The following is a 12,500-nucleotide window of genomic DNA, read 5'->3' on the forward strand; positions in this document are numbered from 1 at the left end:
TTAGAATTGCTCTTTTTTGTTTTGGTAGGGGAGTGAGTGATATTTATATCCGGTCATTAATTTAGGGAATGAAAATTTGTGTGTTGTTTTTATTTGACTTGAAGATGGTAGAAATTGTTTTGGTTGTAGCATTCATATGTCAGCTGGTTAATTAATTTGTGTTTTTTTTTTTATTACATGAAAGCATTGAATGTTGTGGTTGTCAGAAGCTAAATGTTTAGTTATGCCTGTTTCTCATCTCCCTATCTTTGTTCTTCATAGTTTTATTTGTGACTTCAGTTGTTTCACTTTCAAACATCCCTGTAATTTCCTCCTGTTTTATTATCCCTTCTCTCTAGTACCCCTCTCTTTCTCCCCTTCCACTTTTTTTGCTGTCAGAATTCCTCCACTGTTTTATTTCTGTTTGATTCAAAGACTTGTCGTAAGAGGCTTTCTAACACATGATCATTAACATCTACTTATGCTTATTACTCATTATTATCTTGTATGTCATTTTATGTTGCCTTCATATCAATATAGTATGCATAGATTATACAAAGTGGTACATTTACATGAACTGTACAATGTTTCTCTCACACACTTTCTGGCAATATACTGTTTGTGATTGGGATGGCTCAGTAAGCATTGTCAGTATCTACCCTGTATTTTTTACATATCCTACTCTCACTGCCACTCCCATGCCCACACTACCAGCTTGAACCGTCCATGCAACACATAAGATACCCACAGGCGAAATTATAGTGAAGAACTATTTACACACCACCCTGTATACTTGACATTACTGATGCTTTAAAAACTGCTTAGAAATATGGATAGGGAGCCTCCATACCTCAAGATAATATGGCCCTGCATCACTCTCACTCACTTATACACTCATGAACTTTATACCCTTTACAGAGAGGATTGTAATGACCCCGAGAGGGAAGACAGCAAACTCAACAACAATCATGGTGGAGCGTCGCAAGGTGGTCAGCCAGGAGGGAGACAAGGTACATGTGGGAGGAGGTCAGCATGCAGGAATCATCATCAACAAGGAGGTCAGACAGGGTGAGTTTGGGTACATGATGAAGATGTATAAACTATGGGCACAGGATGTCGACCGTGGCAAAGCAAGCTATTCGTAGGGATGCACTGCAAAGTCATGAAGAGAACAAGGTACATGTTGGAAGAGGTCAATACACAGATTTTATGAACAAGAAAGTCAGGCAGGATGAGGTGGAGCAAGGTGGAGGAGGTCAGCTTAGATTAGGGAAATGAAATAGAAATCACAGTGGAGAGTTGTCGGGACAGCCAAACACTGGTTAATGGCACTGATCTCAACTATACCAAAGCCAGCAAGTGTGAGGCAAGAGTTTGTAAAATTGATAAATATGGGTGGCGGTTTTCCCCTCTACCCCTTAGCCTACCTGACACACCCATTAATCTCGACAGAGAAGAAGGAAGTGGAGGAGAAGAAAATAAAGAGGAGGAAAAAACTGCTATTCATTAAAAGTGTCGCAAGTTGCTAAAAGTGGCAAATAAACCTGTTAGAGACATCTTGAGAAGATCAGAACAAAAACACAAGAAGCATGACTAACTGCAGTGAAGACTTAGAGACAGTGGGAGACAAGGGAAATCGCAGAAATGAGAAGAAATAAGGAGTGAAAACAGACGATGACAGTGAAAAATGCGAAGTTCTTGAGACCTTTTAACGTAGGCCCAACTCTCGTGGAGTATCAAGGATTCTTTGTGGGACATGAAATGAACATGCAGGCATTATGAGAGAGAGTACTGCTTAGTGATATCAAAATGATTAAGACCTAAAGCTTCCCACTGCTGCCACCATTGTCATGCCCCACATTCCTTCAGTAACCATTTACATGTTTCACACATCTTTAATGAGCATGATATATGACTGCTATTTATCTAGATAGGTAGCATGAGAACAGTAGCAGTAAGGAGTGCAGAGACAAGTCCAGAGAGAATCTGTAACATTAAAGTTAGGACTGCATGGCACTGTGTATCCCATTCTGTCCCAATTCCCTCCCGGACTATGATAAAAACTGTTCCACACACTGAGGTTCCAAAACACAGGTGTGTTTTCTACGTTACAACTGCTAACTTAGCACAAGACCCTTACGTTACTCTAGCAAGACAAATGGAAACAAGTCACTCAGTACATAGAGATTTAACTCAATTACATATACAGTAATTACAAACCTATATTGTATTATAATGACTCACTTATGAGTATCATATGTTTACTAAAGTTCTTACTACAAGAATAACCACTGTAATTATCCCCACAACCAGGGTCTAACATTGATTATTGATGCATATTGAGCGGAAGTTAACTGACATTTTTAATTTATGCTTAGGCATGTGAAATTCCCTTGTCTTGTACGCACACAATCTCCTCATCTTTGCTACTACCACTCGCCAGATTCTGTATGCTGTTCGTGGTTGTGACTGCTCTTCTCAGCAGCATTGTTGCGTCCCAAGACACTCCCAAATTTGTCCGTCTGCCAGCCACCTATACCTGTACTTTACTGTTCACCCTTATGCCTCTTCTTCTGGTAGTATCTAGTTCCTGGAGCACTCTTGCCCCTCACTCGAATTGTCTAGCTCCATCTGAATCACTTATATTAAAATTATGCTTTTAGAGGTACCTTCTTGTGAGATCTTACTAAAATTAATCATTTGCATGAGCAGTACACTCTTTCATAATGCCAGCTTGTTCACTCCACAACCCACAAAGGATCCCTGATACTCCACAAGAGTAAGGCTTACGTTAAAAGGTCTCAAGAACTTCACATATTTCACTTTCATTTCCTGTTTTCATGCCCTTCTTTCCTTTTCTGCAATTTCCCTTGTCTCCCACTGTCTCTAAGTCTTCACTGCAGCTGGTCATGGGTCTTGCGTTTTTGTTCAGATCTTCTCATGATGTTTACTTTTACAGCTTTATATACCATTTGCAGCAACTTGCGAAACTTTCAGGGTACTCTATAGCAGTTTTTTCCTCCTTTTCATTTTCTTCTCCTCCACTTCCTTCTCCTCTGCTGCCAACTCTTCCTAAGTCGAGATTAATGGGTGTGTCAGGTAGGTTAAGGGGCCAAAAGGAAAACCGTCTCCCGTGTCTATCAGTATTATAAACACTTGCCCCTCACATGCTGTCTTTGACTTGGTTGGGATCACTGATATTATCCAGTGTTTGGCTGTCCCAACAGAGTTACAAAGTCAGAAGGAGAATAAGTTGCATGTAAGTATCTTCATCAGCATGGAATTCATACAAGATTACTTGATGAGTTGCATTTAATCAAAATAGCAGCATAGGCAAGGGGTAGGTGAAAGTCTGATATAAACTTCATTTACCCATTTATCAAGTTGATGATTGATATTTTCTTCTTGCTTTGTAAAATATTTTTATTTAGCTTATGAGAGACTCTTCAAGTTAAAAGGATTTAAAGCAATCTCCAATAACCCTCTCAATTTGGAGACAATTTCATTTTTATTCCTCCTACCACCAGATAGGTTTTATGCAGCATAATCCTACCACCAGATAGATTTATTCAACATAATAGAGAACCTTCAGATTATTGGATTATGTAACCTCATTAACTCCAATGTGAATGTGACATTATATGGTGCCAGTGCTGGTTACTTCTGTTGTGTATAGCTAAGGAAATCTCTTTAGTAAATAAGTTCAGTGGAGGGTAGGATGGAGCATTAAACAATTAAAAGTAGTCAGAGGGTAAAATGAGGAATAGAAAAATGAGCCAAAGTAAGGAAGAATGAGGCATAAAGAATGTGGTAAATCAAGGAAGGTTATGTAGGGTAAGTCACCTTGGGAGAATGGGCAGGATGGATCACCAGGGTTGGGCAGGTAAGAGACAGTAAGGTCAGTCACAACAGTGATGAGTCGGGGTAGAAAAGTATAAATAAGATGAGTCAGATTAAGGTGATAGTCCATTGGTTTGAGAAATGATATGCTCTTCCAAAGGATGCAAGTGCGGTCCCTGGCTGGGACAGGAAACAATTTGATTATCTGAATTTCATTAAAGCAGGCTTTGCTGATCTTCCACAAGACCTACTGACATGCAGCAAAAGACACACTAGTAAACATCATCACACCAGTTCAGTAGAGACTCACTAATAAATATCATCACACCAGTTCAGTAAAGACACACTAGTAAATATCATCACTCCAGTTAGGTGGGAGACAGCCCAAGCATGTTTACAATATGGATGGTGAACATTAGCATTGAAATGGTGATGTAAAGGTGTGTGGCACATGGGAGGGCTACTGTACCTCAAGGAATGGGCTGTCACTGTGTCTAGAGTCATAAAGAAAAAAAACAGGTGTTGAACTGATGGGAGAGTAGAGCAGAACAGAATATAAGCCAGGTAAAAAGACTTGTTTATGAGAGTAGGGTCGTAGTGGGGGATGCCTTCATGTGGTGATACCAGTACAAAAGGGTTGCTCAACTGTTTGGTTATACAAGCATCCTTCAGCTTCCTTCCTGTCCCTTTGACTTTAAGCCTGCAGTCAATTGGGTTCATGTTTCAGATGAACCAAGGATTACAGCTACTACTGCTACTGTAAGAGTCAGAAAGGCAGGTGACTGACATGGTGGAAATATCTACTTTGGTACTTGAGATCTACCTGTAGTTAACAAGTACTCCATAAAACAGCTCCCAGTTGGGTCTTCACTGTGATTTAGCTCTTTACAGTACTATGACACATTATTCTTATTCAAGGTTTGGATATTGATGTTGTAGATCCATCATACTGTACTACAGTAATTTCATATTACGTATTGTGATAACATCCATCATACTGTACTAATTTCATATTATGTATTGTAATAACTGATAGGTACAGTATAATCTTCATAAATGTGATGTTATGGATTATATCTGCATTAATGACAGCACAAAATGGTGCAATGCTGTGCTGTCAGTTGGTCATGAAACTTTTTTTTTTTTTTTTTTTTTCTCCACTGTGAGGTCCATATAAAATGTTTCACTCACTTAAAGTGTACCGGTACTGTACTTATTCCCACCACATCCACTACCATAACTTATTCATGATTTTCAGCTTATTCATGGTTATGTCATAATCCTTATCATCCTCATTGACATCTGTGACCATTCATGTTAATCTCTCATCCATATTTACCCTGTCCAACTCCATCCCTGGTGTATTTACCTCTGTCCACCTTTTTGCACCATTCTTATTTATAAAGGTCTCATTAACCTTTTAATGAGTTGGAGGTACTCTCTCAGATGAGTAAAGTTTTATGGTTGTAACAAGGATAGAATATACAGTATTTAAAAGTCAGCATGTAATTGTAGGGATTCATCTTGATTGTTTCTGATCTTTTTACTAAATAAAGTTTTCCTAAAATGAGTGAAGTTATCTGGTGGTAGAGAAATATTGAAGAGGTTAACATCCTCTCTGTGAATAGTAAAAAATTTTTAGAACATAAATATTTTCCTCACAGATGATATTGAAGACACCTCTGCACACCTACAGCTGGAGTTTAAGGTGTTCCTCATCAATGCCCAGACACAGAAGCACACACAGGAGAGTCGACAGCTGCGATTTTGGTTCCAGAGCTATGTACCAGAGAAGGAAAGGATGAGGAGTGCACAAGAGTTCTTCAAGGAGTTGGTTTCACCACTAGAGTTCCCCAGGGGTACGACAACTAGATATAGAGGAACCCATCTTATTTCCTGACCATTTATTTTTTATTTATGAGACTTCTGTCATGTTATTAATGGTGAAATGCACAGGAATTCAATAAAAAGACTGCAACACCTTTCATTTGTCCTAAGTACTGCATCTTGATTAACAAAACTGAAAGCTATCTAATTCCAAGCCCTCCAGTTTTTCGAGGTCTGCTCAGAAAGTATCTGACCTTGGGCGCCAAAAAGATAAATGGGAAATCTATTGAGCTAGGGCACTAATCTCCCTTAAAGTATCCCTCTTCTGACTTGACACACGTAGCCCAGTGTTCTGCCTGAAACATTTTTCAAAGCCAGTTTTCAGTATCTCCCGCAGATACTTTGTTGCATTTGTCATGATCTCTTCTCATAGATGGACATTGCTCAAGACATTTGGGAGGGTGCAATTTGTGATCCAGTCTTCCTGAAGACTGTTATCATCGGAGATGAGACTTGGATGTACAGGTACGACCCAGACACCAAAGCACAGTCAACTCATTGGAAGCATGCAAGGTCGTCTTGGCCAGAAAAAGCACAACAGGTCTGCACTAGGTGAAATGCACTCCCACGTTGACAGTTTTTTTCTACTACCGTGGTGTTGTGCATCACAAATACGCACCAGAAGATCAGACCGTCAACAAACGTTACTATCTTGACGTTATCCGCTGTCTTCATGACACAGTTCAGTGGAAAGGACCAGACTTTTGGAAGGCAGTTGGTTGGAAGCTGCACCATGACAGCACCCCTGCCCATTTGTCTCAACTGATTCAGGAATTTTTGGCCAAGCACAACATCCTGCAGGTCCTGCAGGCTCCCTACTTATCAGACATGACTTCATGCGACTTTTGGTAATTCCCCAATCTCAAAACTCTGCTGAAGGGTTCCCAGTTTGGGAAGAGAGAAGAGATCATGACGAATGTGATGAAGCACCATACTGAAAACTGACTTTGAAAAATGTTTCAGGCAATAGAACGAATGCTAGGCTACATGTGTCAAGTGAGAAGGGACCTACTTTGAGGGGGATTAGTGTCCTTGCTCAATAGGTTAGCTATTTATTTTTTTAGAGCTTAAGTTCAGATACATTCTGAACAGACCTCGTATTGTATATCATTACTGAAGCTCTTCCATAATACGTTAATACTGTATATCAGTATCAAAATCATGTGTTAGATTCAATGGAGCTCTTCCAGAGCTGACTTTTGCCTTAAATTCCATCAGCACAGATGAAGGAAGTAAGAAAAGGGAGGTCTTAATTCTAGTTCATGATGGTGCTACTTCAACAAAGCGTTGTCTCCGTGTTGGGAATCTTGTGTACCGGTGCCATATTGGTTGTTGAAGGTATTTACACAGATTCATCACTTCAGAGCAAATAAAAAGTGTATGTTTTATCAGCTTGTGAGCTAGGAAACATAAATTTTGACTCAGCTTTCTCTACAGGCTTTTTCTGGACATCAGTAAATGGAATTGGTGTATGGTGTCTCTCTGTCTCTCACACACATTTATGATGAATAAATAAGTATTTATATTGCAGATTATGTTGGATTCATCAAAAAGATAATGAAGATGATGCAGCACAAGTACAAGATGATCAGCAAGACAGAGGTAGAGCTGAAGCAACTACAGGAGTCAGATAAACCTCCAACTAGGCCAAGTATGTCAAGCAGTATAAGTTTGGGATGTTTTCCAAAACATAACTTTCTCCATACAAATGGTTTATATATACAGAACTTTCTGTAGAGCAGCTCATAATATAGCATACATAGTTATAACAGAGAGGAGTGATGTTGCTGGAAAGGCCCTCCTCCCTGTAATGTTGTAAGGATGGGGAAATCCTAACACTCATTACATTGTAGCAAATAACCATACATCTCTTGTAGCAAAGGAAGAGAGGGACTGTATCTGGGGTTTGCTTTCCCTGCAAATTCATGCCCAGAGAAGTCAGTCAGTTTTCTGTTGAACTACTTAATTTGTGTAAACATAGAAGTTGGGTTGTGATGATGGTCATCACCGTTGTTGGTTAGGTTCAGATTCAGCATAAGTTAACATACAGGTAGTTGTTTACTTGACAAGTTACATGAATTGTTGTGGAGGGTAATGTACCTTACTACAAGTACACAGTGAATTTTACTTTGTGTGTGCTTGTATTTATCAAATTGTAGTTATCTAGTTGTGGTATATAGGAAGTGAGCTACGCTCTTGGGGCCCGTCTCTGCCTCTTGATAAGTCAAATTTTGCTTTGAACTCATTTAAGTTTTTAGACTGGATGATCTCTTTGTCCAGGCTATTCCACAGATCTGTGCATCTATATGGAAAACTACATTTCTTGACATCCTTCAAGCAGCTTAGCTTTTTTAGTTTCATTCCATGTGTGTGTGTGTGTGTGTGTGTGTGTGTGTGTGTGTGTGTGTGTGTGAAGAGTACAAGCATCATGTGTTCATATGCAGTACAGAGATTTGTTAATGCTCTATGTTAATCTGTGTGAAGTGTATTTTAAGTGTTGCAGCCGTGAGAGGCTTACATGAAGTAGTGTTAGTGCCAATTTTAACATTATGGATGTGAGGCTAGTGTGTGGCATGAAAATGAGAAGTCAAGAGCGAGAGCAGTGGAGATGGGATTGCTGAAGAATGTACAGTATGTGGCGTTCAGATGGTGGATAGGATATGAAATAATGTGATTCGTGAAAGATGCGGAGTGAGGAAGTCTGTGGACACCAGAATCGAAGAGAGTGTACTGAGATGGTATGGTCATGAGGAGAGAATGGATAACAAAAGAATGGTGAAAAAGGTATATCTGAGCAAATTTGGATGAGGGAGGAGTCGAGGTAGGCCAATGAGAAGGTGGGAGGATATGGTGGATGAGTGTGTGAGGAAGAGAGGTATGGAAGTTGGTGAGGCTACGGGACCGACAGGAGATCGAGCTGGCTGGATGAATGTTGTGAGAAGTGCATGATGAGGGATTTGGCACCCTTTTCTGACGTGACAGTGTTTGGATTGACTCTATTGGATATGTTTATGTGAAACTACAGAATGTGATGAAAGTTTTTGGCGTATCAGATAGAACCAGGATGCCGGGGGCTTGGATGATGAGTGAATGGAAGCATGGCCCATTGGATTGGGCAAACTTGGGTTGTCTGGATGTTGCTACTCCTCGAGAAAGGAGATCCAGATGATGATGTTGATAATGAAATATGTGTACTGTACATGTACATAATAATTATCTTGACATCCTGTAAATATGGTTGATAGCTATCACCCTTGTTGGTTGTGATATATGAGTTACACTACTGTACAGTACTTTTCACTAGCTACATTACCAGCATACATTGTACTATGTAGACTGTAACATGGTATAGCTGAGAACTGTAGTGATCACAGTTCATTGAACTCAAAAATGAATGCTCTGATAGGAATACTGTAATTCATTTGATACAGTAGAATGGAATTCTTGTCTCATTGTGGGATTATATTTTGATGGTAAAAATTATGTACTGTACAGATGATTGTTGAGTTGGAGCCAGGATTCAGGGGACTTGAGAGATGTGTGAAATAGTTTCTGACCCATTTTACTGAGTTGAAAGTTCTATATCTTTTGAGCTTTCTCCTTGTTTGGTTTTTGTGAACCTCACCTCATTCCATCCAGTGGTTGGAAAAAAGGTCAGGATGGTGGTGATGATATTGATGATAGTGGTGATAATGACATTGATGATGTAATCTAGTGCCAGTATTGGTGGTGTAGTGAGATAGTGTATTCCTCCAGCACAGGCAGGCGGGGTCCTGTACACTGTGGGATGCAGTGAGCCAGACAAAGGTGCAACCAAGTCCTGTGTACTGTTTATGGTGGTTATTCTACTGACAGCCAATAATGATAATAAGTTTTGCATCAGACTAACACATTTGCTGTTTCTTTTTTCAAGCATCAGACACAACACCCAATCTATTTTTCTCAAGTGATAGAAAATCTGCACTGGAAATTATATGCTTTCATTTTCACTTGCGTTATATTTGTGGAAGGGAGCTACAGTGTCAAAAGCTTGAAGAAACATAGTATCAGTATTGCTGAGAGATTAACCGAAATGTGAATGTATTGCATTACAATTCTGATTTTCTCATTCCCTTAAAATTATATTTCACAGTTCAGGATGTACTTGTTCGGCCTTTGCATGAAACAGACAGTAATTGCACATTCCATGATCATTCTTTGATTATTATTTGATATTCAGTCAGTACTTCCACATAGGTGGAGTGACATATTTTGAAGTGCCATATTGATAAGAAAATTATTGATCTAGGTAAAGTATATCCCACTCCTTTTATTATATCGCCTTAACAGTTCACCCCAAACACATAGTACTGTTGCATTTAATAAGCCATTGTAGGTGTCTAATGAGTGTATGAGAATATAGCACTTAACATGGAATGCTGCAGAAAAGGTACGTAACATACTTCCCTTTGCCTCGTGGCTCATAGTAACAGTGATCATAAGTCCAACCTGTTGGACTCTCCACCCCTTAACTAGCTTTCAAAATACCTCACACTGTCATTCATGAGTGGTGTTAAGCTCTAGAGAGTTGAAGGGCTTTAGTGAAAAATGTCTGTGTCGGTAGGTAACATATCTCGCATGATATACTACTTTTTCTTCAGCAGAGCCAAACTTTACTAGGAAAAGTGTATTTCCTGATTTTTATGGTTTATTATTACCTAATGTAAATGTTTCTTTTCACTACCTAGAATTATAACCCATTGTGATTCAGTTTCACATTAAAATTTAACTATTATTAGGCCAAATATAGATGTGTGTCACAGGTCTTTTTCATCCTACACAGTCACAAAGATAGTGTATCATGCTCTATGTTGGAAGAGGTGCAGGAGTGCTACTCTGTTGCACTCTAGTAGCACTGCACCCATGCTTTAATATACGGCAGCATGATAACGTAGCTTACACAGCATATCATGCTCCTCTGCCAGTCCATACCAGGGCCCCTTGTCATGAAACTTATTCTGGGATTGGCACAACAGAATAGTTTATATCTTGAGTTTTTTTTTTTTTCCTCTTTTTCCATCATTTACAGAATGAGGCACATTTACATTATGCAGATGCAGATTAGACATCCTTTGGTACAATTTCTACATAGAGATCTCATATAATGTGGTTGGAGTAACCAGTATGTCATGAATACACCATCAAAATTTTGGGCTGCTACTTAGGGATTGTGCTGTTTTGGGAAATTCTAGTACAACAGTTAATCAGTTTCTTTAATATCTTTTTAATGTGACTTTCATACACAGCATGGCCTTGTAGAGAGCAGTGCAGAGTGTCTAATTTTTTTGTACTTCGTGTGCAGTTCTTACATGATTTTGAGTTTTGTTTCTACTGGTATTAACAGAATTTCTCCTTGTGTGCATATGATGTGTTTAGTGTCATAACTTTTGTATTGCAAGTATGATATAGATATCTTGTTACATTATTGAGTCAGCATACTACAAATACTTAAGATTACTTTGTGATTTGCTTAGCAGTAGAATTATCACAATACAATACTCTACAGCACTAAGTTCAGGTCTGTTGTGTTTTCTCATAAAGGAATGATTGACTGATACTGCAGTGCTTGTTGTCAGATTATTATATATATCCTTCTGTAACTTCTGGCCAAGAGCTGATATACTGGAGTGATAGAGGATACCACTCTTAAAAGCTGCCAGAAATCATTGACAGACTTTTGAGATTAATGATGAGTTTTTACACTTTAGTAAATGTTCACATACATAAGTGTATTTCTTGACAGTATTGCAATTTGGACAATAATGGGAGAATTACCACCGGTGGCTAAATGTGTCATTGTGTTCCAGTGGAGGAAGAGAAGCAGGAGCTGAATGAGGAACAAGTACTGGAGATGATTGAGTCAGCCTTCCCCAACCCAGTCACCACGCAGGACATGGCCAAGTGAGTAGAGGTACTTTGTGGTTGGCTGACTGACTAATAGCTTTGAATATGGACTGTAAATGAATTAATGTTCTACTGTAACTGGCATCATATCTGCAATAGGCAGATAGGTACATTCATTTTTGTTCCTTTTAAGATTTATCCCTCCTATAGAGGGAACCGGTCCATGCCTTAGCCCGGTCAGTGGGGATGGCTTTTGTCAGGGTTGTCCCTTGGTGGCAGCTCTGCCATCCACCAGTGTCCCCTGGTGGGCAGCCCAGCTACCTGCCTGAAGGCTCGTTGGGTGCGGTGAGCAATGAGATAGGTACAGAAAATGCCATATTAAGACTAGTATTGAGCATTTATTATTTACCTCAGTGGTGGCAGGAATATATTATCCCATCTAGTGTTTTGTGTATAAAGGTAATTGGATTTTCTATGAGATACTGCTCTTACATATTTGATTGATTTCATTACATGACTGAGAGACAGGAACAGTTATTCACTACCATTCCCCTATACATTACAGTACTTATGTTTCTGTCTAGGTGTCTCAGATAGTTAATTCTCTCCCTTCCTTGTCAGACGTAAAGGAGCAACAGCAGAGGAGGTGGAGCGCTTTGTGGTGGCTTTGACCAGCAAGGGACTGATCAAGGCCATGGCTCCTGGATGCTACACCAGAATAGGGCAGAATGAGATGGATGTGAAGGTGAGATAAGTAGACAAAAAGTCTGTCTTTATCTTTGTTTGTCTTTGTTTGTGCCTGTTATGTCATGCTGAGTAGAATGATTTAGGGCCTGACCACTTCTTTGTGATGACATCTCTTCCATTTTATTCTTGCTGAAACCAGATCAGTTTCATAAGCCTGGGAGAAC

General features: G+C 39.4%; 1 protein-coding gene across 1 annotated transcript in view; it reads left to right on the top strand.

Moving 5' to 3' along the window:
- LOC145402212 (uncharacterized) overlaps window positions 1-12,500 on the top strand; it is an 83,579-nt gene that overhangs the window by 57,572 nt on the left and 13,507 nt on the right. The window contains exons 3-7 of the mRNA XM_080274333.1: window positions 898-1,047; window positions 5,484-5,678; window positions 7,238-7,357; window positions 11,553-11,646; window positions 12,211-12,334. Coding sequence (XP_080130459.1) covers window positions 898-1,047; window positions 5,484-5,678; window positions 7,238-7,357; window positions 11,553-11,646; window positions 12,211-12,334 — 683 coding nt within the window. The remainder of the gene's footprint in view (window positions 1-897; window positions 1,048-5,483; window positions 5,679-7,237; window positions 7,358-11,552; window positions 11,647-12,210; window positions 12,335-12,500) is intronic.

The sequence above is a fragment of the Coenobita brevimanus genome, chromosome 6, assembly GCF_032717465.1.
Source record: "Coenobita brevimanus isolate Jiangsu-jjx chromosome 6, ASM3271746v2, whole genome shotgun sequence".
Lineage (NCBI taxonomy): Eukaryota > Metazoa > Arthropoda > Malacostraca > Decapoda > Coenobitidae > Coenobita > Coenobita brevimanus.